The 27,902-nt window shown below is 39.3% G+C and overlaps 1 protein-coding gene across 2 annotated transcripts in view; it reads left to right on the forward strand.

Moving 5' to 3' along the window:
• Positions 1–26,294, forward strand: part of STMN2 (stathmin 2) — a 38,597-nt gene extending 12,303 nt beyond the window's left edge. The window contains exons 1-5 of one of the 2 annotated variants that reach the window (XM_035317163.1): positions 6,402–6,409; positions 11,551–11,646; positions 12,293–12,465; positions 21,182–21,373; positions 24,934–26,294. In XM_035317163.1, the coding sequence (XP_035173054.1) occupies positions 11,565–11,646; positions 12,293–12,465; positions 21,182–21,373; positions 24,934–24,993 (507 nt within the window). In that variant the 5' untranslated portion in view covers positions 6,402–6,409; positions 11,551–11,564 and the 3' untranslated portion in view covers positions 24,994–26,294. Of the gene's footprint in view, positions 1–6,401; positions 6,410–11,550; positions 11,647–12,292; positions 12,466–21,181; positions 21,374–24,933 lie in introns of those variants that run through there. The other variant, XM_035317162.1, reaches the window with a different exon arrangement.
• The last annotated feature ends 1,608 nt before the right edge of the window (positions 26,295–27,902 follow it).

The following is a 27,902-nucleotide window of genomic DNA, read 5'->3' on the forward strand; positions in this document are numbered from 1 at the left end:
TCTTTCTTTCTTTCTTTCTTTCTTTCTTTCTTTCTTTCTTTCTTTCTATCTATCTATCTATCTATCTTTCTTTATTGGCCCCATCTATTCTCTATGGTTTATTGCTTGCAAACAGTGAAAGGATACTTGAATCACTGCATTTCAAAAAGAGGTCGGATGATTGGAGAAGTGACTTCTGGTGATGACTACACCTGAAGGCCAGTAACTGAACTGGCTGGGGTCTCTTTTGTGCTACCATGGCAAGGTGATCTTGCAACATTGCAAAAGGAAAACATGAGTTTTTCTGGCAAGAAAGAAGGTAGGATGGAGGCCAGTGGGGAAATGTGTGGCTGGGGGAACAACCAAATAATGAGCCTAAGGGATTTGGTCCTGTAATGTACTGGGCATGAGCTCACCAAAAACCTGCAGCTAATGTGCAAATCCTGAATGATAGCAATAGTGCAGAGGTTCAGTGAGATATGATGCATTTTTGTTGGGATACCAAGCATTAAAATATGTGAATAAAAAGGAGGAGAGGAGCTGGAGCTGTAAGGTGCTAGCAACCCCTACCTCCCACAATGACATGGGGTGTAAAGATGAGCTTACTGTGGGAAATAAACCATGGTTCTGTTTGGAGGGACATCAAGAGGTCATCTAGCCTGTCCTGCTGCTTGAAGGTGGACCATCACCACTTTGTCTAGCCAACTTCTGAAAATTTCGATGGATGATCTCACAAATTCCCAAGCCACAATTTGTGGCTGCTGATCCTTATTGTTATCTGGCACCAGCTGGGGAGGGTGCAAGTGTAGCTCTGTCATTTCATAGATCTTCCCCCTAGTTCTAAGCAGCTAGTATATCTATCTATATCCCTTAGGATATGCTTTGCCCAGCTAAACAAGACTGGCTCCCTCCGCCAGCATTCACAGGCCACATGCTCAGGTCCCTTACCTTCCTGGCAACCCTTCACTGGGCCCTCTCCTGTCTGTCCACGTTCCTCTTAAACTGGGTGTCCAAACTGGTGAACCCAGCCTCCTATCCTGTTCATTCACACATGTCTCTTCTTCTGGCCACCCTCCCCTCTCCAATTCCTTCATCTGATCCCTTTCAAGGAGCGATGGAAGAAATAGCAAAAAAGTTCTTCCATGTGAGACTTTTAGTACTGAATTAATTTCTCTAAATAAATAATAATAATAATAATAATAATAAAGTCACTCCCCCAGTATCCATTCATATATTGTGCTTAGGCTTCATCTTTCAACATTGGCAGTTAGAGGTTTATATAGCCACACACTGAAACACCATCTGAAATCTCACTTGAGCATTTGTAGAATTTCTTAGGACTGTGTAGAAGACTAGCAGAGAATTACCTGATGCTCTTCAATGCTGTGAAAATAATTTTTCACTGTGAGCATATTGATTATTGAAATGTCTATGAGTTGCCCCAATTTCTAGACTTGGGAATCTTCCAAAAGATACTTTTCTAGTCAATCTGCTGCCCACTCATTGTAAGATAATGCCAAATGAAAAGATGAATTTTACAGAAACTGTTTTGTATCAACAAGGTTGATCAGGGAGTTGCTGTCATCTTAACTTACTCTGTGCAGTGCTTTCAAAGACCTTTAAAACCTCAAGACATTATTTTTGGACCAAAACATTTCTCCAAAGATTAACATACCTTGGTTATGCTTCCTATATGGAGAGACTTTCTTAACTCAGGTTTTAAATTTGTCTAAACTCAGAAATTCGTCTCTTTGGAATATCATGTAATGAAAATGCAGTCCCTTGCTCCCACATATACCCAATCAAGGGAACTCTTACAATGTTATAAATACATTTAAAAGAAAGAGATTTAAGCTATATGACATAAAGCATCCATAAAGCATCCATATCCTAGAGCACTAGGGTATCTGCAGCAGAGTTGTCATTATCACACCTGCATGGTTTTAAAGCAAAAATCTTCAGAATTACTTGTTTTTCACATATACAAACTCAAATGTTAAGGAGCTTTATATAAAGACTTAAAACTCATTTGCTTAGAGCTCATTTTGTTCTGGTACTCAAATTTAAAATGTTATGTTAATTAACACAATTATAATATGTATGTCATTGTATCATTGCAAAGATAGGAGCCCTTCATTTTTACATAATCTACTTATTTATGCTGTTTGGAATTGTGTACAGGAATAACTAATGTCTTTATTCACACAGATAAGACATCCTTATTTTAAAAGGTGCCACAAAATTAAAATTCTATTCAAAACCCAGAAGAAAAATTGATTTTTCAGACTGTCTCCTTTCACTGTCTTTTGCATTTTGATATTTAGCCGGTAGTCATGGCAGCTCATAAGAGTGATTGTGTAGCACAAAGATGCAGTTACATGTGTTTGGCTTTGGGTTAAGTAGATTAAACGCTAGTAGATTGCTCAAAACCAACCAATAAACTTGTGTAAAAAATCTTTCTATAAATACATGTAATGTATATGTATACACATATATGTAACCTAAATAATGAATGCTCCTATTTGTTTCCTCCAGACTCTATAAAATAGGTTTTCTAGCCTATGGGACCAGGTTTGTTTGAGGGGTACATTACGCATCCCTCACAGCAGCATATTGTTTCTAAAATGGATTCTCCCAGTAATTATAGTGTGAAAATAATTGCAATATGTTCTGCAATCACTGAAGTGACTCAGCAAGCAAGGAATACATTTAATTACTGGAATATAAAGATCAAGAGTCCATCCTAACTGCAAATTATAATTATATTTATCCCATATAATATAAACACTAATTTCTACTTAGCTGACTTGCCCTCAGAATTCTTTGCCTAAAACAAAAAAATGCACCTTGCAATTGAATTTGCAAATCATTTTCTGGGCCTTAAGTTATGACTAATTAATATTTTTGCTTTCATCCATTCAAAGAACAGTTTTAAAAATATTGGAAGACATTAAGAATTTCTGCACTTTGGAGTGGCACAAGGTGTGTGTTAATGAGGATTGTGCTTACAATCTCTGTATGGGTTATAAAAAAAAAAATGTATCTGACTTACATTTCTGAAAAAACACGTGTATATTGGATTCCAGATAAACAACAAGGACCAGACTCTGTTAATGGAAACTGGCAGAGAGCAATGTGGCTCTGTTCACTTGATGGAGTCACTCCACTTTACAACAGTTGAATTATGAAAACAGAAAAAGCTGGACTCCTTAGCCATTCTTCCTTAATTGTCTGCTTTGCAGAGGTATCTTGAGCCATTTCTTTGTTTGGTGCTGTATCAATGGCTTTCTTCCAGAACCTGGGGGTAATTCTGCTAAAAGTTGCTCTATCCAGAAGCTCACTGTGACTCAGAACAATCTGACTGCAATCTGAGTCCAGAGATGTGGAGAAAGGGGGGAGCATGTCATAACGTAACTGAAATAATATCAGCACATGTCCAGAAAAAATCTACTGTGTCAGGATGATAAGAAGCAGTAGCAAAACTCTTATTTCAGTTGTGAGATGAAAAATACGCCAGGATTCTGTCACGACACTCTAGCTATAATATTCACAGCCAACATCGAATAAAATGTCAGCCAAAGTCAGTGGATGATGCAAGGCCAGGTGATGCAAGACCAGGAAGAGTTTATTGAGCCTACATACAGGGATTGCAGTGATACAAAATCCAGTCAGTGGAAGTCGCTGTAGAGATCATTATGAAAAATTGAATACATGCAGCTGTTCCAAACACACATACATGGCCGAGTCTGAGATTCAGAAAAAAAAATCTGGTGCTGGAAGACAACTCTATCACATCCTGCTCTACTAACCCAGTCTTATTGCAAAAATAGAACCTGCAGCACACTTCATACCTTGGGAGATGTTTGATCATAGCAGGTTGATCATAACTAACTGGTTACAGCTCTGTTTCATCAATTTTGATTTGCATCTTCACTCCGGAGGCTGTTTCACCAGCTAGCACCTGTACTGCTTGCACCATTCTCCGAGAGACAACCTGGGCCAACAGAGGTGTCACTCGCCCAGAAACCAGACCTGGGTTCTCCATGAAGCTTTCCTACAGACTAAGCCTGTGACCTGAGGCCATTTTTGTCACCTCTGGATCGTTTCACCCCCAGTGTTCTCTGCCTGGCTTTCTGTCTTGTGGTGTAAGGTCCTTTGGCACAGGGTGTTCACATCTGACATGTTTGTACAGAAAGTAGTGCAGATCCCAGATGGACCCTCATGTGCTCCTGCAATATAACAACGAGATGACCTTAAGCATGCTGGGAGAAAACAGCCACCTCCAATAGTCTGGTCCCTGACCACAGGGTGCTCCAGAGGAAACTAATGTGCTCAAAAGGACTCAAAATTGCACTTCCCACTCAGCGCCTCAGTCACCAGCAAGCAGAAAGTTGTAGACACACTGCTGTTGTGGTGATTGGCACCTGCATGCCAGGCCTGTCAGGGAAAAGCAGGCTGGCTGCAGGTTCTGGGACTTGTGTCCTTCCAAGTTCTAGCTCTGTCCACTCCACACCTCACTTGTTTGTTATCTAGCAGGAAGTCCCATCTCCTTTCCAAGTGGTTATCATAATTACCTGGTTCTTTGGCCACCAGTGTGGACCCAGGAGCAAGTCAAGCACCACAGCTTTTCACCCAGGAAGAAGCACGGTTTGGGGGAAGCCATTTCTGAGGGAAGGATCATAAATGTGTGGGGGTCTCCTGCTACAGGAAACTCCTGAAGCAATTCTGCTAAGCTGTTATATCAGGTTAGTACAGGTGGTAGCCCCTGTCTCAGAAATGCTGAGACAAGATAACCTGTGTACAGCAGTGCTGAGATAGGTGTGTTGAGGCCCTCCGTTTCTCTGGCTTTTATCCTTGAACATTAGCATTCCTTAAAACATGGCTTTTAGCCTATGTGGAGACTAAGATTCGGGTTCAGTGCTACTTAGCAGGGAGGATCTTCAAAGCTATGTCAGTAGAAATTTTGGGGTAAAATATCTGACTTTTTAAGCCACTTTATATGAAATCTGTCAGAGAAGTAAAGGATTCTAATGTCTCTAACATGCTGGCAAAGGAATGTATGACAACCCTTCAGGCATACAAGGTGAAGGAAATACTTTACACAGTGAGCATTAAATCATGCAAAGCAAATCCATCCATTCAGAAATTCCAGGGCTTAAGGTTTTGATCCTTAAATCAGTTGTGTAAGTCTCCAAGTGAGAACTTGGTCAATAGGGATTTTCCTTGAGAACAGGAATATTAATGATAGGATCAAACTCAGGCTGATACATGTAGTATCATTACCACTGGTCTTACCAGTAGTCTTAAATGAAAAGTAAAATTGAAGACTTTTCTGTAAGACATGACATAGCAAAAAAATTTCTTCAGTACCATCAGATTTGTGGACTTTATTTATTTTTTTTATTTGCATCCTGGCAGAAGTTCTCTGCACTGCAGTCAGGGTTCAGTAAATGGTTTTTCTTACAGTCTCACCAGTGAAAATTACATATATTGAAATAATACAAAATAGTTACTTCACTTCTTAACATTCTGACATCAGAAAATAAAGTGAACAGACATTTGAATCCAATCACACTCATTAAATAAAAAATAGAGACATGGCATCTGGAGTAGTCCATTTCAATCCAAAAATGCGTAGTCATAATTGGCAATTAAGTTGTAAATTTAGGGGCAGTTTTCAGCTTGGCTTGTGCCACCCTTCAATCTGCATGTTGACAAGGCACCCGTGTTTGCATCTATGCACCAGCATGTGCAAGAAAATCAGTACTGGGCAGTCTTTGCATAAGCAAACAGTTGCTTGTGTATTCCTTTGTGTGGGTTTTCCAGCCAGATACTGTGCTGTCACCTGAACTGTGCTATAGAAAGGGCATACAAAGGCTTGTATTTGATGGTAGTGTTCATGGTACAATTTGACACAATCTTAATAAGCAGCTGAAGGGTCAGATCTGTCACTTGCATCATTTTTTGTCTTTTGAAGAATTCATGCTACAATATTCTCAGTCACCACAAAGTATATTAGATCTGTCCAAGTTCTTTCTTTCTGGACTTATGGTAGGAAAGATTAGAGCTAGTGTTCACAGAGGAATCTCAGTAATTCACAATTTGTTTTCCTTGTTCTGTTTCGTGTTTCCTTTTCATAGTACCCACTTCCTCTGTGGTATAAATACTGACATATCACAAAATTCAGGGGCAGGGGGCATGACCAAAACTTTATACTTGTCACAATAGTAAACTGCTTTGCACTACATGAAGTGTGTAATTTTAAAGACTCCGTTACAAAAGAATGGACACATTTATGATCAGAAGTGATAATAACATCGATTAAATGGTTTTTTTGTTTGTTTGTTTGTTTGTTTTTGTTGGTTGGTTGGTTTTAATCAATAGAAATTAATCAAAATTATATCCTAAAAGACTAAGAAAACAGCAAAGGGTGAAATGCAGGCCAGATATACAAGGTTATCTTTATACGGTTGTCTTGGTTTACTTCTGTTAAATATCAGTTACAGGTATGAGCATATAACACCATTTCATTTAACAGAAAAGAACACAGTACATTATTAAAGTGGATTACCAAAATAAAGCAAAATTACTGGCCAACAGCGTGCCTTTTGGCATTCATGAAAGGACGTGGCTGTTCATGAATTAAAGTGTTGCCTTGACAAACCAAAAACTCTATCACTTCAAAGGGAACATTAACAAAGTGAAATTTGTAGAAACCGCTTTGTCAGTAACACCCTTAAGAAATCAGCGCAGAAGATGGCTGTGGTAGGTCTTCCATACCTTGCATTCCATGTTACTTCAAACCACGTTTCTTACTCTTACAGTCTCTTCCAAATCAAACAGACAAAGCAGGATTTCAGTGACTATACTTCATCACAGTAAGCTGACTGTCTCCCAGGCAAGTGAATGGGACTGAGTCATGCTATGGGTTGCACATTTTGACCATGGGCAAGATGCCAGCTCCTGCTTCCTTCCAGGTGTGCAGAACCTCAAGAAGTAGTTAGCTGGTGGGACTTCAAAAATCTATAACATTTTGTTATATGCAGACTGGATTCAGTAAAGAAAAATGAATCAACAGATTTGCATTCATCAGATGTTAATTATAAGTAACATTTACACTATCTCTCTTCTTTCATGTGTTAAAAATAGTCTTGATTATGAATAATGGACTCTGCTGTGACACAGCAATCTGTCCTAACTGTGCTTTGCCAAGGAACAAAATGTGACAAAAATTGCCCATAGCCCATCAGTCAGAGCAGATTTTCATGTTACAGTGTAAATTGTAAAAAATTCCTTATAGCTATTTGATAACAGATAAGAGCAGATGGTGGTTTCACCAGCATTTTCCCTAATCTCCCTACTTCTCTCAGCAGCAGGTAACTGGTTGCTGACTTCTAAAGGCAGCCATAGCACTCTCCCCTGTTAGTTTCAATTAATTGGCAGGTGAGCTGATGGACTGACAGTGGACAAATTTTCTGTCATTAGTGAAGGAGTATGGAATGCATCTGAATAAGTGCATTATTTGAGATTAGGAGAGCAATTTTGAAGTGAATCATCAAAACATCCTAGCTGACCATGCTTTGGTCTACACTGCAGAGCAATCTCAAAGCCCACAAACTAATTTAGTTGAGAGGTGAAGAAAACCTTTAGTAGTACTACCGTGCTCCAGGAGCTAATGGTTGGTCAGACCATGGGATATGTTCTAAAGAAATTACACACAGCATGGGGATGGAGTACTTAGAAGTGTGTCCTTCCACAGGTCCTATCTTGATGTATGCTTTTCTGCTTGCTCACGTAGATGTAGTACTTGAAAGTACTTGAACTCTGGGAGATATTACCTGGATTAGCAAGTAGAGAGCCCACAAAAACAAGCATCAAAATGTTAACAAGTTCTAAAAACAGCTGTTATATATTATGCCAGAAGTTTCAGGAGGTGGTGATATTAGCTTAAAACTGTGATATTAAGATGCACTGGGGACACATTCAGGGAAAAAAAAAAAAAAAAATGCAATCTTGAGTTTCAAGCCAATCTGAGATTCTTCTTCTCTGAAGGTTTTATGGGTATTAGATAATATTTTATTTCCAAGCCTTTACAGCAGCTATGGATGTGCGGAATTCACTTATTAAAAAAAAAAAAAAAAAAAAAAAAAGCTCTGAAATAATACACAACTTAGAATTTAAGAAGATCTGCAAATAATAGGATATCCACAGCAAAATCACAATTGCTGATACTGAACACCTTCTGATTCTTAGCAAAAATTAGTGTTCTGGGATCTTGCCCAACTTTAAAGCATTTAATGCATCTAAACATTTAAGTCTTGCTGCCTGTAACTGAGAAGATGATGTTGCTGTCTTTTGTCAACATTGTTCTTCCCTAGTAATTTCCCTATCAAAGCTTTTGTATTATTACGATTACCATCATTTACTTTCCTTCATTTAACTTGCACAGTTAATGTAATGATATGTACCCTACATGACTGCACAAGGAGCTTTATAATTAGCAAGCCAGTTGAAACACATTTGGAAAATGAGTTTAGAAAAGTTTATTTGAAAAATAAATTTTGTTGCAATCACTGATTCTCTTTAAGGTTTTTTAAATGCTCCACTATAAACCAGAGCATTTTTGTGCCTACTTCATTTAACACAATAAATCCTGTGCAAATTACATAAATGTTGTGATGTTGGCTTTCTGATTTTTTAATGTAAAAAAGTTTCTTTTAGTTTCTATGGCTAAAACACTAGCTCTGCAGGATTTGGGAAACCAGGGTTGTCTCCCTGTTCAGCCACAAACTCCTTGTGGGACACTGGCCAATCACTCTAGTTAGATTACCATCTACAGGCACCTACGTAGTTGTCAATGGGCAAATAATACAGCTTTTTATTTAATGCATGGCATTTTAAGGAAAGGACAGATGAGTAATGCATGGCTTCTGATATTTAAAGCTGCCAAGTAAAGCTGTTATTTGTCTGGTCATGGGGGAGAAGTCTTCACACAGCTGACGCTGGATACCTGAAGAGGTGTGTAGGTCTTCAATTTCTTTGAGGCCCTCAGACCTCAGTTCTCCAACAGGCAAAACACTACATGTCAGCACTGCAGGAGTGCAGTACATTACACACTCTCCCTGAGACAGAACAGGTCTCCTTTTCCATACTTTCCCATGTCACCCATGTGTTGCTTGGTTTCCAGCGTTGCAGCAGCCTCCAGAACTTGCTGTGAGTGTTCAAGCCAGGTTCTAAGTGTGGCTGAAGGACTTTCTAGGACAAATAGAGACTATATCAATACCATGAAAAAAAGAAATGTAATGCTTGCAAAGCATGGAAAATCATCCTAATTCTGTCAGTAGCCAGAATGAAATAAGACAATAATTTCACCACTGTGCTTTCAGTGCAGCTATTGTATTGAAAGGAAGGAGAGCTGAGCATTTTCTTATCTTTCTCCAGCCATGTTTTGCAGATGATAAGCTGGCAGAACAGACATCTTTTCCTGATTGTTTAAATGCTGCTAGAAAACAACACGTATTCAATGTCAAAGATAAAAAATAATGACAAGGACCCCAAAAGACAAGGTTCCTAGGACACCTCTTTCCATGCCTCTTTCTATAAAGATATTTCAAGCTATGTGTTGTAGCAGTGATTCATCAGACCTTTTACAAAAATGTTTAGTTTTCAGCTTGTGCCATCAATGGCCATGTCTTTCATAGGCAACTTGAAGTCTGTTTTATGTATGTTTACTAGCCCCTCATGCAGGGCCTCCCATTCCACAAAATCTCTGCTGAAAAAGATGCAATTTTGGTGGTGTGGACAGCTGGCCAGACAAGCCCTCCTCCAAAGACAGTCTGGACGACCACACCTATGTGCTTAGAATTACATATGAAGTTAAAAGTTTTGTCGAATTAAGGCTTAAATGATTAAGCATTTCATTATGTTTCACTACCAACAGATATCAGTTTGATGTCTTTGACTCTTCAGAGGATTTTTGAGTTATTTCTTGCAATTTAGTACTTATGTTTTAAAAAAAAAAAAAAAAAAAAAAAAAAAAAAAAGTGAAGTCCAAGATTCCTTGGCAACCTTAGTTCAGAGAAAGCAAAGCCTTCAGTATACTCTTCGTCTGAGGTGCTGTCTTTCTCTTGTGGTATCTATAAAACTGTATGTCATTTGGGTGGGTTATTTAGTGTCCATGATTGCCCATGCGAAGCTTCATCAGCTAAATTAATCATGCGTTGGCAGTTAGAAATCCATGCCTAAATTGATGTATCATTCAAATATCACTATTCTTAGCAGTACCCTAGGGTTCTTGAACCCTCATCAACCTCAGGGGCCTTTCTGAGGAAAAATAAAATAAAATAAAATAACATAACATAAAATAAAAATAAATTTAAAAGACTCTAAAGCATCCACAAGAAAGACTGAATGACAATAGCATATGTATCCACTATTTGAAGATCAAAGGGCTCTCTGATTTTCCTTTAGTAACAAGAAGGATTAATTTGGTCTAGTCTGTTAAGTACAATACTTTCAGCCCAAGTTATATTTAAGCCATATTTTCACATCCTGGCAGAAAACGTGTGTCTGCCTCTGTAGATATGATTTTGATAGCGGCAATAATCTGTGTGCGCCAAGGTCAGTTTTGAAGCAGCCCCCCAAAATTTATACTTTATGCTGTGTGTGCAGTGGCTTGAGTGTTGACTGAAGAGGACTTGGGAGAGCTGGCTTTAGTCTCAGCTCTGCAATTGACCTGCCAAGCAACCAGATACAAGACTATTTTCCAATTAATAAGCTGAAATGTTAGTAATTAGGAAGGACTAATGTAGAACATCATGTAATGGCTAGGTATTGATATCACTATTTCTAGAACAATTCATCCTCAGTATATCACTGGAGCCTATAGTAATTACTGGGCTACAAACAGTAAAGGTAAAGCACAAGCATATTTATTGCATCAACTGATATACACCATACCCGAGTATGGAAGCAAAGTATTTTGGCCAGCAAGTGAGGAAGGAAAAGCTCCTTTGTCTCAAGGACTTACATATATTATGGATATTATCCCAAGGATTTTATAAATGTATCCTCATTTCTGGATTTAATGTTAATTATCTGGATGACGTTTTCATTTGTAACGGATAATGTCTTTAGCATCTGCCTATGGCAATACACGGGCAGTGTTTCAGAGCTGTTCTCAATTGCATTTGGGTACATCATAAAATTTTGTAAGAGCTTCATTTCTCTCAACCTGCCAGGAGATAGTGGGGTCATGGCACTCTTCCAATACTAAATACATTGCCTAGTAGCCAGACTCACTTTCTATAAAGCAAACATGACTGTATTCATTTTAGCCGAGGTTGAGGTCATGCAGGAGATCAGAAGCAGTCTTTGCAGTACTGAGCATCTCATATTTGATGTGATAAAGACTCCATTTCCAGAAGAAATATCTGAAAGCAAATATTCTAGATAAATCTGCCAGGTGGGTGATCAATCAGATTTGCTGGTCACTAGTCTGTCATCCCAGTTAGAGGCTCACTAAGGAGAAGCTGGGGAAATTAATTATGCTAATAAGGTCTCTCATTTCAGCTTACAAGGAAAAGATGAAGGAGCTGTCCATGCTCTCTCTGATCTGCTCCTGTTTTTATCCTGAACCTCGCAACATGAACATCTATAAATATGATGGTGAGTAACTTTCATTGGAAATCATCCTGCCGGTCAAATAATGTGCTAATACTAGGAAATGACTCAGATAACTATCCTGGTACCTAATGTTAGGCAGTCGATACTTTGCTGATTTAACAATTAATTTGCTGGTCTTGGCTGTTGTCTTCTATTCATTGTGTATTACCTGTGATGCTCAATATTGGTCCTAATAGCAACTAACTAAATTTGTAAAGCCCTTTCACAGTGAACTGTATTTTTTCCCAGTACCCTGAGAAATACTTCCCATTTGAGAATTACAGATCTTCACAGCTGACATTATTCCCAAGGAAATGAAGAAAAGATGAAAGCATGCTTAAAAAATTAATCAGCTTGGGCACTGCTCGCATGGGGCGTGAAATGACACAGAATGCCAATAAGCTTCCAAAGCTGCTGTAAATTTTTATTTTTATAAGATTAGGGTATAATTAAACTATTGTAGATAAAATGGGATGTGCTTCTGAGAACAGTTTGCAGCCCATAATCTGCTATTTCATTTTAAATGTCCAATGCAAAAATGGTAAATCTTTTGTCTGTACTTCTGATCCTACATTAATGTCAATGCTGCTTCTCTCCTTGATACCACCAAAGTATTGAAAGACTTACCATTTCTCACTTTATCATGCAGACATGGAAGTTAAACAGATCAACAAACGTGCCTCGGGCCAGGCTTTTGAACTGATCCTAAAGCCGCCATCCCCGGTCTCAGAAGCACCACGAACTTTAGCTTCTCCAAAGAAGAAAGAACTCTCTCTTGAGGAGATCCAGAAGAAGCTGGAGGCTGCAGAGGAGAGGAGAAAGGTATTTTGCCTTAATAAAATACTAGTAATTACACCAGACATTGTACAGGACAACAGCCATGTTTCCTATTCATTGCTGTCATTGTTTTGCATTACCATCACTGACCCACAGTGTGTTTGCATTGACAAAAACTATTAATGTGTTTAAAGAAACAAATTAATACTTTTTTTCAGCCACTTACAAACAAACCTGACTGGTTTTGATGCTTGGGAAGCATATGTCATTAAAATACAGATAGCTTTGGACAAGAAGCCTGAGATGCAGACAGCACATGGGACAGCCCCAACAGCGAAAAGCTCTCTGCTCTCCTTTCACTTGTGTCAGACCAGATTAGGGGTCCCTGGAAGAGTCCGTGGAGCCATTACAGTGGTGTGTTGTGAAAAGTGAATCCTCCGAAGACAGTAAATCTGGACTGTTGGCATTTGCTTAAAACCTGGCCCTTATTTTTGACTTGTGATGAAAACAGACTATTCTGTATCTCACTCATTTGAACAATTCAGTCATTCAAATGTTGCACATTAACAGTATCACTTATGTCTTTACTTGTGTCAAAGTATTCACTTCAGCAGAAGGACATGTCTAAATGTGAAAGGCATATGCATATGCAGTAGCACCTGCCCAGAAGTATGAGCTTTCACACACCCAAATGATGACATGATTCAAAGACTCAGTCTGTCAAGTACCGCTGAACTGCGTACAATTACTCGAGTAAAGATATGGACACAGAATGAAATGGCAGCAATTAAGAAGCCTGATATTATGTATATACTTAGTGGGAAATATAGATTGAATGTCCCAGACATTTCATTTCATTGATTTCATTACTGTTCGTTTCTTCCTAAAGGAGAGCTCATTATGCCATAAACTAGTAATCAGTGATGGCAGTACAGACACCTGCTGTTTCTTCCCCTTAATACCATATTCATTTTGAATGAATATATAACTGAGTTATTTTAATAGATTAAATCTTCCATATTGGCAATGCAGCAGAAATTGCAAGGAAAGGAACCAAGGAGTGAGCAGAAAGCCTCATTACCTCACTGTTTAAATCCTTGGTGCTCACACATCCCAGGTATCACCTGCAGTTTAGGTCTAAAAAATAGTGTATAGTACAGAGAAAGGTAAAAAGCAACCAGAGCATACTAAGGTAAATTAAACAGTCCACTTCCCAGCTTGGAGACAGACAACAGATGGAAGATAAAATTCTATAAAGTCATGAATAGTAATGAGGAGATGAATAGGAACAATTATATTCTGTTTCACGCAATCCAAAGGGGAAGAAACACTCAATTAAATTAGATAACAATTTCAAAACAGAGAGAGGGAATTACCTTTGCATGTATTGTTTAATCAAGTTTTTGTGTTTGTTAACACAGGCTATTTAGATTATTAAAATATTAATTATTTCAAAAAGCAAATTAAAAAATTGTAGAGCAGTACCTTGCAGAACATGATTATATGGGTGCAACCTCTGTCCCAGAAAATACATAACCATATGGGAACTAGGAAAATAGATGTATGTAGGAAAAAATTAGGCAGATTTGCCCAGCTTCGTATACACTACCCCTAAGAATCTTCCACTCTCTGCTGCTAGACAAATCAGGCAGACATTTTCTGAGATCCAGCATGGCAGTTGTTATCATACTTTTCTGTCTATGTACAGCAGCTATCTGGCATAACCATTCCAGATCGTGTCCTTCCAGCACAATTCTAATTACAAGTATAACTAATTGATGAGAATAGCCTTTTTTGAAACACTACTAACTGATTTCACACTTTTTAGGAATTAGGCCCTGCTCTGTCAATTAAGCAGTGTTTTCTTTAATAAATTTTAAAATTCATGAGAACATCTACAGCAACACAAGCAATCGAGCAGCCTACTGCTTATGTTGTCTCATGTTCATCATCTTGTTTATTTCCTCATATGTTTTTATAGAGCTCCTTCCCTTCCTCTGCCTTTTTTCTACCTCAGTTGACAGTCACTGAGATCTCATACTCTCAGACCAAACTGAGAGTTTCACCTGAGACATGTTTTCCTTTTGCACGACACAGCAAGACCATTTGAGCTAGTTACAGACTTGTCCTTTCTGCTTATAAAATCCTCTTTGTAGCGTGTCATTATTACCTCATTACTTTTTTGGCATGTGTGTGCTATATTTTCCCATCTTGGTAGATAATCAGAAAGATCTTGTCATCATTTCCACTTAAGAAATTAGTGCACGGTGACATTGGAAGCAGCAGAAATTAATTTCTTAAGGAAGTTTTGGCATTTATCAAATTTTACCCATTGGTTTTGAATATTCAGCTACTAATGAACTGGATGTATGTCAAAAGCTGTATGTTGAATGATATGTATTTATTACTTATATTCAACTTGCAGGAAAATAAAACTCTAAAGGGAGGAACAGTTTTAGTACACTTGGGAATAAGGCAGAGAAATTGTATGTAATGAAAACTCTTAAGGGCTTTGTATTGGGGTGAAATTCAATCAGGTCAGTCCTTAGTGCTTGGCACCACAACGAATACCAGAGAACAATAATGTTTTTAAACTTACATGACGCTGATTGTGGAGTTAAAGCTATATGAGTTGTTAATACTATTACTATAAAGTCACATAATCAAACAGTCATAAAATCATCTAAATTAGAAAAGACCATCAAGATCATTGTCTAACCATCAATTTGACCTACCAAGTCCCATCATCAAATTGTGTCCCTCAGTGCCACATCCACATGTCTCTTAGTACTTCCAGGGATGGGAACTCCACCACCACCCTGGGCAGCGTGTTTCAATACTTAAGCACCCTTTCCATGAAAAAATTCTTCCTAATGTCCGATCTAAACCTCCCCTGGCTCAACTTGAGGCTGTTGCATCGTGTCCTATTACTTGTCACCTGGGAAAAGAGACCAACACCCTCCTGGCTGCAGCCTTCCTTTGGGTAGTTGTAGCCAGTGATGAGGTATGCCCTCAGCCAGGCTCAGCCTTCTCCAGGCTGAACAACCCCAATTCCCTCAGGCAGTCCTCATAAGTCTTGTTTTCTGGTGCCTTCACCAGCTTTGTTGCCCTTCTCTGCACATCCTTGAGCACCTCCATATCCTTCTTGTAGTGAGGGGCCCAAAACTGAAGACAGTTCTCAAGGTGTGGCCTCACCAGAGCTGAGTACAGAAAGACAATATTTCCCTAGTCAAGCTAGCCATACTTTCTGATGCAGGCTAGGATGACATTGGCCTTCTTGGCCACCTGGGCACACTGCTAGCTGACATTCAGCTGGTATTGACCAGCACCCCACAGCAAGACAAGCACCCCGTGCAGCCTTACATCTTGGCAAGGCTTGCTGTGCTCCCTCAGTGGGCAGCCAGCCTGGGGCATCTCTGCCTGCCAGCAGCAGGGCCGTGCTCTGCATCAGGCTGCAACATCTACCCTGCTGCCTCTAAGCTGGCCCCACTGCCTGCTGGAGGCACTTCTTTGTACTCTTTATCCTCCCTCTCTTTACATATTGAAAAAGCCACCTGTGCTTTACCACACAGCAAACCACCTGCAGGCTCTTGGGTGAAAAGGTTTCACCAAGGTGGGAAGATGGAGCTGCGGGTCAAAAATGACCTTTGTTCTTCCAACTCATTCCTATTCCCTTCCTTGGTTTCCTGTCAAATTGTAAGTGAGCAGGCCAGGACAGACGACAGGCACTGCCCAAGATATCTGCCTCCAGTCTTGCCCATCTACTCTTTGTGTTACTCTTGGCTGCTGGCTGGGCTTCTGGAGAGATGAAAAATAGAATGAGGTGCTTTTATATGAAAAGACCCCACCAATATATGTGGAATCGCAACTGGAACCAGGCATTTCTGCCCCATTTTGGTTTTCTATACAACATGCTTCATCCCTAATATTTACAAAAGATGTCAAAAACTTCGTCCCTCCCCTTGCATCCCTCCAACATGTTTTGTTCACCTCCATGGGTCAGAACCATGAGAGCTACAATATTATGTCAGTTCAGGAAGAGAAAGTGAGCTTTCTTGTTTCACATTACAAATAGGCCTTTTTTTCCTTTTTTTTTTTAATTTCTTTTCCTCCTTTCATTCTTAGTAGGCCTGACTCAAAGCTCCCTGGCAGATTTGAGAAAAGGAAAAAAAAAAAAGATTCTTATCTACATTTTGCACCATCTGGTTTCAGTAGAAGTGGGACTAGGGTTCCAGCTCACAGATGTCTTTGGCTCTTCTGCAAAATGGCCATTTTGCTTCTTTGCTCTCTAACCTCATAGAGAAGGAACACACCCCTCTTCTTCTTGTCTCTTTAAGCTGTTATTGCTCTGGGAGAGGAACTGTCTCTCCCTTTGTGTTTGCACACTGCCTGGGACAGTGAGTGCTCACAACACCTAGAATAAGTGCTAATAAATAATCGTACAATCCAGTGAGGAATATTATGTAACAACAGAGACTGGAGGAAGCCAGTGCTATGAGTAAGGTCTAACTTGGGCCCATTCCCTTGCTTTATATGGAAAGAACAATCTTAGTTCCGTCCCTGAAAATATCACTACTTCAACTTATCACTTCCTTCTGATTAATAACTAGGCATTCAATTGCATTGCAGTTGGAGCTTTTAATCCTGCCCTGTAGTATCTCTTAAGTACACAATGCACTGAAGAATACCAAAGTTATCTCAGCTTCTGCAGAACAATTTATTTAAAATAAAGCCAGTGAGCGAATAAATGAATTAGGAAAGTAGAACTCTCGTGACTGGTAGTGTGTCTCATACATCCTAGTAATCAAGATTGTCAGGGAAATGCATTCAAGCTGAGATCCCCAGTTTAAAATAAGTTTTCTGAGGCCATTCCTTGCATTATCTCTGCATAAATGATTTCAATATTCGGAGCTATGCATCAAAGAAAAATAGATAAAGGTGAGAAAATAAGAGCACCTGTTATTCAGATAAATGGGTTTTTCTTCCTGTGAGTAGTAATAATAATAGTAATTAATAATAATAATAATCATTTTTAAAAAGCATCTCTAAACACAATTTCCATAAATAATTTTTCTATTAAAGTGAGCTCTTAGTTGTCTGCATCTATCTCTGGCCAGCTAAGCATGAGATACAGATTTATTTGTGTAACACTTATCTCTGGAAACTGGGGGAGCACATGATCCTTTAGAAAAATGACATCAATTTCTTAAGGAGCTGGCCCATATTAGCAGAGAAGTACATTTCTGAGAGCAAAAGTATCTGTACCAGGAATATCTACATTTTTATTCCTCTACACCTAGCATTAGAGGCTGCAGCTGTAGATGCATAGATTAAGCCATTTAATATTTAAGAAGTCTTCTGAATATTCCCCACTAAGTATTATTTTTTCCCTTCTCCACCATTTTATACTTTTCTCTCCTTATTAATCTTCATCACCTATTCATCACCCTTTCCAGCTTTTTTTCCCTCTTTTTCTCATAACTATGCAAGAAGCATTTATTGCAAGCCATTTACAAGTATATTAGAAAATGGACTATCAAGGATTTGAGAATACCCTTTCCAGCACTTTAATACAATGTTGAAAAATAAACTTGGAATAAAAACATCCTGTGTATGTTGGAATCCTATATCAAGACTGTCCAAACACAGCAGCTAAAAGCCAACACCAACAAAGGGAGTTCATTAATCCCAGCTACACTAGGTATCAAGGGTCATTCATTTTAGCAATTCCTGGATGCACAGTAGACTTTGAACAGGCTGGGTGGCCAGCTTCTTTTGCCAAATGTGTTTGAAACAGAAAATCATTCAACAATCCAGTACAAAAACACACCAACTGCATTCCAAAATCATCATAAGGGGATTTCAAAAATGATCTGAGCACAATCAAACAGGCAGACTCACAGCTGGTGTAAATGGCATTAGAAGGGGGACATCAGTTTAAATGAGACTCTACCTCTTGGATGGTTTGTGATAGGTGGGGAGGGGAGTCCTTTATTTTGAACCACTTCTGGGTACCCCAAACATTTTGAAGGAGGAATAGGAATGGTTTTTAAGGCATATCGTAAAAGAAAATCATATTAGTAATGTGCAGTCAGTTTCTGTGGCCTGGCTTAGCTTTCATTCGGACTCTTACCAGTGCCAATGCAATTTGCATCCAGAAAACACTGAATTACCATATAAGCATTTTCTTCCTTATCAGGCTTTAGTGACTAAATTACTTTTGAATGCATCATCTGCCAGTGTGGCCTCTAGAACTGTGTGTACTTTGTTATGTAACTCTATTCTCATGGACTTATGATAATAGGAAGTAGTTCCAGAAGGCAAAGGCCTTCAATGGAAGAAAACAAATCCTGACAAACAGGCAAGTGCCCCAAAGACGCAAAGGCATTTTGACACCTCCCACTGAAAGCCCATGTTTTTTTTTTAAATGCTGCTTAGAAACAAAGTCCAAAGCTTGGTTTTTAATCTAGCATCTCCATGGGATACATCCGTGGACATGTCTACTGTCCAAATCTCAGAATGCTTGATTGTATGTAAACACCTTATACCAGGGTATGTTTAAACACCTTGAAATGTTAGCCCTTCACACTAAAACAATTCTTTAACCTTTCATGGCAAAGGACATGAAGATCAGTATCATATTATCTTTTCTATTCAAACTCCCAACATAAAGGAAAGCATTTTTTTAGATTATCAAATGTACTTTTAAATCACTTAAGTATATGTTCACGAAATTCAGATCAACAGCCAAAATTTAATGATGATAACTTTTCTAAAAGTGAACAAAAGATTGTCATTAAAGACTAAATTAAAGAGACAATGCAGAAAAACTTCACAAGCACTAGTCAAACTGATCCACACAGGTTGGTCCAAAGACAGTCCAACAGGATGAAGATGTTCAATTATGTAATTTTTACGTTTTACAAAATCTTTCAAAATAACTTTTTTTCCATTTTGAAACACCATATGTTTAAAGAAATGATAAACATTAAGGACCTGAAATAAAGCATTTTTCTTCAAAATAAGCCTTTTATCATGCAATTATTAAAATTATTGATAATTTTGTTAAGCATGCTTTTTAATGAATTTTGAGGCATGCTACACCTTCTTTTCCCCTTGGCTCATTCTCCTTCCATTCTCTGCCAGAGAAACTCCCTCAGCTCTTCTTGCCTGTGCCTGTCTGGGGACCTTCTGTTCCCATTTGCAACATCTTTTAGCCTGAACAACATTAATTTTTTCTGATGGAAAGGTCTGAAAAGTACTTGCTCTATTACTAGCTGTTCAGCATGTGCTATAGTGGCAAAAGCAATGAAGATCTTTCTAAGGTACCGTCCAGTTCAGTAGACCACTCCCATCATCAAGTGCTTCTAGGGTCATAGGTTGAGAAATGAGCCCGTAACTGTGACCAGGATGGAGCTAAAAGCAAATATAGTAAGTGGCCAAGATTATCAAAAGTTGCGTTTATCTCTGATCTCAAGCCATTGCAGCCTTTCAAAGCCATATGTGTTTTATTCCACCATCTTATGCAAGGTGTTCTGGCTGGTTTCTGCACCCTTTTCTAGAATCTGCTTAATTTGCCTTGTCATTACATTTGCCTGTATATGTATCTTTGTTAAAATGCTTTCTCTTCCTCTCTTGATCTTCTACATGTAAGAGAACTGCAGCTTTTTTCACTCCATTAAAAGCCACATTATATAATTTAATAGGATTCAATACTGCTAATTGTAATTATTGGTTAAAACCCTTAATTTAGGCCTTAAACTAATTCATTTTTATGGTTAACAATGGCAACAGTGTACTGTTATCTGCAGTGAAATATACACTTATCTTCCTGGAGCCATATTTCATTCCATGATTTCTGTTTGCCTCTCATGCTGCCTCTAATTTATTTTATCCAAGAGCATACAATGTTGTTTATCTTTTCCAAATAACCCCTCTGAAACATATTGTCTTTTCTACTAGACTTGCCTGGAGGATGGGCCCAATGCTGCAAGTTCCTTGGCTTCCCTCCTAGGATTAGTGGTTCCATGTTAGTAATTTGATTTAAAAAACAATAACAAAGCTTGTGCTTCTGCATTCACAAAGAATAGCACACTATAGTGCATAGGCTCAATTCCTACCTCCACTTTTCATCTTCCTGGTAGAATTTAAACTTTAAACTAACAAAAGCTTTTTTTTATATCTTCTATAAAGTATTTTTTTTGTCTTTCATCATTACTGAGATGAAGTGAAACATAAATATCATGGGGAAAAAACATTGTCTGATTTGGTTCTGTTTATCTTTCATAGTGGTAAACTTCAAAGCCTTTTATTAACAATTCATGAACACTGACTGTCCAACCTGGGCAAAAAATGTGCCTCTCCTCCTTTTTAACACTCTCCCCTTCAGCCTCCAATCCCAGATCTCTGCAAATAAAATGTTCTTATCTAAAAGACCACAGCTCTGAGAGGTTAAGCACCCACTGCAGTAGCTGAGGGCAGCATTTCTCATTAACAGCATTTCTCGTTAACAGAAGTGCTTCAGAGACTTCTCTGCTGCTGCATAAATTATATTCCCCACATTTAGCCAGTGCCTCTAAGCCCCTATTATTGACAGTAATCCGGTTTATATACAGAAGTGATCTTTCCAAACTGTGCCTGTAACAACAAAGGAATAAACTTTACACAGTTTCAAAACATTGTGAAGAGCCCTGTGAGGGTTATTTTACTCCTCGTGGGTGTGTGAGACACTTATTTCAGCCACATGTCTCTCTGTTTCCAGTCCCAGGAGGCCCAGGTGCTGAAACATCTGGCAGAGAAGAGAGAACATGAGCGAGAAGTGCTTCAGAAGGCTTTGGAGGAGAACAACAACTTCAGCAAAATGGCAGAGGAAAAGCTGATACTGAAAATGGAACAGATCAAAGAAAACCGTGAAGCTAATTTAGCTGCTCTTATTGAACGTCTTCAAGAAAAGGTAACTGCATCAGTCCTCACCTAGACTAGAGGAGAAAATCCAACCAATATTTTGAAGAGAGGTAGTGGGTAGCTCTTTCCTCTGTTGCAAAATTTGAGTTATATTTAAATCAGAGCCCCTGATGCCTATCTAAATCACTTTTGAAAAATCATAGAATGGTTGAGGCTGGAAGGGCCCTCTGGAGGCCATGTGGTCCAGACCCTCTGGCCAAGCAGGGACACCCAGAGCAGGCTGCACTGGACCACATCCAGGTGGCTTTTGAAGATCTCCAAGGAGGAGACAACCTCTCTGGGCAACCTGTGCCAGTGGTCTACCTCTTGTGCTCTAGTTTGTGCCCATAGCCTCTTGTACTGGCCCTGGGCACCACGGAAAAGAGCCTGGCTCTGTCTTCTTTACATCCTCCCTTCAGGTATTGATATTCATTAATAAGCTCTCCCCCAGCCTTCTCTTCTCCAGGCTGAACAGTCCCAGTTCTCTCAGTTTTTTTTTAGAGGAGAGGTTCTCCAGTCCCGTCATCATCTTAGATGCCCTTTGCTGGACTCTCTGCAATACGTCTGTGTCTCTCTGGTTCTGGGGAGCCCAGAACTGGACACAGTGCTCCAGGTGTGGCCTCACCAGTGCTGAGTAGAGCAGAAGATTTACCTCCCTTGGCCTGCTGGCAATACTCTGCCTAATCCAGCCCAGAATACTGTCAGCATTCTTACCAGCAAGGGCACACTGTTGACTCATGTTCAACTTGCTGTCCACTAGGACCTCTATGTCCTTATCTGCAAAGCTGCTATCCAGACTGTCATGGTGAAATGTGTATTAAAAACTCAGCTGTCCCCTGCTTCTATTCTTAATCTTGGTTTGGGAACTTTGTGCTAGCCAACATTCACATATTCTTAGAGTTATGAAGACAAAGGTTCATCAAGAAAAGGAGAAAGCAAGCCAAACAAAGGTTGATTTTCTAGCTTTTAAGAAAGTGCTGTGAACAAATTAAAGGTCACTTGTGTTTAGATTTTGGTCTTTAATAAAGGTCAGTGACCAAATCAAACAGTTGCCCTGTGGACATATAGTTCTTGACTTCCCAGAAGGGAAAGGGGAAAAAATAAGCAAAAAGTCTTTCCTATATATCAAAAGGGGCCTATTCTTCCATAAGTTTTGCAACAAAAAGAGAGTAAGTTTTCTTTTGAAGATCTTTGATAAAGCCAGAGGAATTTCCTTTAAGAATCCAGTAAATCACAAACCCCACAATGCCCTTCTCCAAAACAGCCCTCCTAAAAAAGGAAGAGAAACATTAGAATTAAGATTTAGAAATGTTAAGAAAAAAATAATTTACACTTGTTTCTCTCAACAATGAACTTCTAATATGTTAGTAAATGGTTTAACAAAAAGAAAATAGCTCTCAGACATTTCCAGTGAGATGGAACAGCTCCTGGTTTCCTTTGGTGCTAACAAAAGTCTCATAAAGAAAGAAAGAAATAATAGTTTTCCAAAGATTGATGGTATAAGTGAACTGGGCAACTCTGGAGTTTAAGAACTGTACTCCGATTATGTGACATTTTAGTAGGAGGAGAGTTTGCAGACACATATCCCAAAGTTTATGAGAACAAAGGGAAAAGCCAATTAGCCATCCTTAAGGTCCAAAAGAAAATAGGATGGACAGCTGGACATTCTCTGTCCTATGTTATTGTTAACAGACTTCTAAGCCCCTTTTCCTCTGCAATATGATGGCAAATGTGCATGAAATCCAAAGAAGGCTTCCGAACAAAGATGTCGATAACTCACTTGGGAATATTTGTACAGACCAGAAATTAAAAATTTTATGACTATAGTTTTGCCAACACAAAAGCCAACTCTGATTATGCAGGAAAAGATGAAGTGAGATAACTTCAAGAGTGACCAAGAATTATGGATAACCCAAGGCTGTGCTGTTCACTCCTACAGTGAAAGATAACTTTGTATACCGCAGTTAATAGGAGTCCTGAGAAACAAGTCTCAGAAACAAGAAAATCTAGCATTCAAAATTATGGAGCTTATAAGAAACTGTGATTTACAAATTCAGTTGATACAATAAGCTGTCTTGGCCTGTGATCCATAGTTCATTTTGACCAATCCCCATAAAAGACCTCCTAAAGTATAAAAATACCTAGGAAGTGCCTTAAACAGAAGACAGCTAGAGATAATTTTGCATCTAGTCACCTTGTGACTTGTCATTTAGTTGTCTAATGTGTTGGGTTTTTTTCCAGTAGTCAGACATGAGAGGTAAAAGTCTGATAGTTTGACAGTTGAAAAGAGATAGGCATAATCCAAAAGCCCCAAACCCCATAAGCTGCCAAAAATAATACAGTATTATAAACACCCTGAGTGGAACATTCCTAACATTTAACAGATGTTGTTCCTGACCACCGTCCCATTTCCACAGAATTATCTGAATATACAGTGGCTTTAATAAGTCTAAATTAATAGTGTCTGTTTTTGTAAAAGGCAACATGGCTGTAACTTGGCAGAAGGGGCTAGCATTGACTTATGGTAAAAACTCCCCTTTTCCATCACAGCAGGAGTAAGAATGGAGAGGACAGCTAACCTTATTGTTCAGTCTAAGGAGATTATAACAGAACAGAGCATAATAGACTAGAATAAAATAGTTCATCAGTTCAGTTCAGTTCAGTTGGAAGTGACCTCCAAAGATCATTGAGTCCAAACGTCTAACCTCTTCAGAGCTAAACAAAAACTAGAACATGTTAATGAGGGCATTGTCCAAGAATACTGACAGGCATGGGGCATCAACCACCTCTCTAGGAAGCCTGTTCCAGTGTTTGATCACCCTCACGGTAAAGAAACTGTTCTTAATGTTCAGTCTGAATCTGCCTGGAGCAGCTTTGTGCCCGTGTTCCTGCACATCTGCCATCTGTTACCAGGGAAAAGAGACCGGCATCTCCCTCTCCACCTCCCCTCCTCAGGAAGCTGCAGAGAGCAGTGAGGTCACCTCTTAGCCTTCTTTTTTCCAAGCCAGACAAACCAGGACTCCTCAGTCCTCATAGGAAATGCTTTCCAGCCCTTGTACCGGATGTACAAAACACTCAGATTGACCCTTCTTGGCAGAACTACAATTTGGGACCTTTTAATTGTGGCTCCTAGATAACATAGTAGCTGTCACTTCTTCGGCATACAGCATGCAAGCAATAAATTCAAGCCCATTCATCCTTCCCTGTATTTAGTTCAGTATCTAGGAATTCAAAGAGGAAACATGAACACGTGGCATATTTTAGGCTGCAAGCATTACCTCTCTATGCAGGTCCTTAAAATGAACCTTTCTGAGGTGCCGAGAACTATAAGGCTTATAAGACTTTAAAAAATAAGCTCCAGAGCATAAACAGAATGTAAGCACTGAGCATGCCTTGGGCTGGGCTGGTAGGTGACACCTCTCCTGAGCTGCATCCTCTACAGGTGGTTGTGCTGTGAAACAAGTTTTGCACAGGCGTCCAATGCACAACCTAAATGTGTTAGCATCAGGAGCCTCCGAGGCAGGCAGAATGAGAAAGAGGTTTGATTTTTCCCTTCTTGATGTTTTCCAGGAGAGGCATGCTGCAGAGGTCCGTAGAAACAAGGAGCTCCAGGTGGAACTGTCTGGCTGAAAACAGCAATGGTGGATGTGACCCATCCCCACCATTAGTAAACTCCCCCTGCCTATATTATTATGGATCATGCGATATCAGTATGGGAAATGTATGACATGGTTTAAAAAAAAAAAATCAAGAACTCAATAAAAAACTTTAAAAAAGAAACAAACAAAAAAAAAAAAACAATGCGGTCTCTTTGCAGAATGATTTGCTTGATGTTTAAAAAACTTGGATCTTATTTTGTAAATACTTACATTTTTGTTAAAAAATACAAGTATTGCATTATGCAAGTTATTTCATAATCTTACATGTCCTGTAACAGGCTTCTGATGTTGTCTATTTCCACTCGGTTGAATTTGCTGGGTCTGTTCATTTGAAGCACCTCACGTCTAACTCCATTCCCTGCGACTTTCATTCCCACCCACCACGAGGTCAGTAGTAGTTCTATGGTGCTAGAGACCAGTCATTGCCTGATAACCTAGACCGCTTTGCCATCGATAAGCTTTGTTGAAACAGTGACTAGATCACAGGTATCGTGACTTCACATTCAGCTGTCCGAGACAAAAGGCTCATAAAATGTAGTTTCTTTAAATGCAACTTGTGCTACAGGACTCTGTAGCGTGCTGTTTAACTGAGGTTAAGTCACCGCATGCAGTACTTGCTGCTTCTGCTTCCGAGGCAAGAGGCAACAAATACAGCTTTGCAACTGGACAAAAGCAAGTGGTATCAGTTTGAGGTGAACTTGAAAGGCACATTGTAACCATCCAGCTATGACAAATTCTAAATGATGCCAAACAGCCATACAAATGCTAATTGTAAAGTGAGCTTAATTCACCACTTGAAAATTTATTAATGGAGCAGATAATAGATAGCATCAAATGGCTTTATTTGTAGGTGCCATGATCTATGATACTTCTCTGATGCTACCATAGTACGTGTGTAACAGTTAAAGAAGCTACCAAATATTTCACCAGGAACCCATGAGCCAATTGTTACCTTTTATTTTTTGTTTTGACACTGCTGACTTCCATTCATCATGACCTTTACTCTTCAGTGTTAGCCAACCCTACCTAGTGACAGACACCTAGGACTAAAGAGGGCTGAAGCAGCAGGAATGACTAGACAGGGTGCTTGTGCCAAGTACAGTATCATGAAACCTAACACATCATCCCCAAAATACCTGCAGTTTTGAAGTTGTCCCTACCCCCCTGGAGGTTGCTGCCTGCATATTCTACTCTTCATTAGTGCTATTTTCCTGTATGTCATTGTGAGCAAGCTGTGATTAATAAAGAATTGGGGTTCTGTGAACTGAAAAAGGGCTTGTCTCTTCTCTCGCTCCATTACTTCTGACATGTGCCCGTATGAGGTGAAAGCCTAATGAAGTCATAAAAGCATGAAAATTAGATTTAAATAAGACTTATTAATAAATCAAGCCTATTTCTTTGCTAATACAGGACCGACCCCTGCTATATGTTTTCAGTGCTTAGGCTGGTTATTTTTAAAGATTAACGTATAAACTGAGCCTATGAATGTGACCTCTAGCACTGGGATTATTAAAAAAGAATTAGCTACACACACGCACATGCACCCTTAGTCCTAACTCAATACTGGAATAAAAAAAAAAAAAAAAGAAAAAAAAAAAGGGAAAGAAAAGTTAATAATGTATCCTTGGGCATATACATCAATAACTGCGTCAAGATCTGGCTGTTAACACACTGATTTTCAGGGTAAAAGTTCATTTATAGGAAAAACACCATATTTCTAGGAAAGCTGCAGAGCTGAGATATAAAAATGGTTCTGACCTCATTTACAGCAGCTCAAAAGGTGATCGAGAACTACACCTAGGATTAGTTTTCTGATTTAAAGTGATTAAAGTGGCATCGTTTGCTCTTTCAGAGAGATGGGCCAAAAGTTCCAGTTCTGCAACAGTCGGTTTCTGACCCATGCAGCCTGCTTTAATCTGGAGCCAAGTTATGTCCCTGGAAGTCCTGGCCTGCAGTCAACAAGCTGCAGAAGCTCATCCAGGCACAGGGCTGCAAGGTCAGCTCTGTGCACACTGAGCTCTGTAACACGGCGTGAGAGGCACATTCCAACTTTTTCATGGCAAGTCGGTTTCATTACCTAAACTCCTTGTCCTTCTGGCAAAATTACTAGAATTAAACCTGGCAGGGAACTCATACAGCAAACTTCGAAACTGGATGACACGAGCCTCAGTGCTGCCAAGGCTTCAAAGTCTGCATTTTGCTTTAAGCCCCAATGAAAAGAGTCATTCAGACAAGCTTTTATCTCTATTTAAGGACGCAGATTTTGGGTTGAGGTCTCCTGGATTTGGGTTTCATTTACAAGTGACAAGTCACTTACAGAGTTCTCCCCGTCCACTGACTTAACAAGACCTGTTTATGTTTCAGGCCGTTTTCTTGTTTGTCCTGCTGGCTGCACTTGCTAGGACAACAGGCCGAGGGCAAACCTCTGGTGCTGGGCCCTCTCAGCTTCCACAAACAGGGGTGTTCACATCCAGCGTGTCTGTTGGAAGGCTCCATGGCACATACCTTCCCCAGAATGAGACCTCGGCATTGCCTGGGAGATGCTTCTCCATGGCTACCAAATCTGCACCAGAGAAATGAATGAAGAAAGCCATGTGGCTTCGGTAGGTCAGTGTCAGAGCTGATGTTTTGCTCCTGTTGGGTTTACTTGGATATTTTAGTAGTTTGTGGGTATAGAATTCATTTTATTAAAGTATAAATATATTCTAAAAGCCTTTGGCTAATACCCTGCATTACCATTTGGCTACTTGAAATACCTCAGATTATTTTTTTTTAATTCAGTGGCAAGTAGCATGCTCAGGATTAAAAAATAAAAATTAAAAAAGAGAAGTAAAGAAAGAAAGAGGGAAAGAAAGAGGGAAAGAAAGAGGGAAAGAAAGA

The sequence above is a fragment of the Oxyura jamaicensis genome, chromosome 2 (genome assembly GCF_011077185.1).
Source record: "Oxyura jamaicensis isolate SHBP4307 breed ruddy duck chromosome 2, BPBGC_Ojam_1.0, whole genome shotgun sequence".
NCBI lineage: Eukaryota > Metazoa > Chordata > Aves > Anseriformes > Anatidae > Oxyura > Oxyura jamaicensis.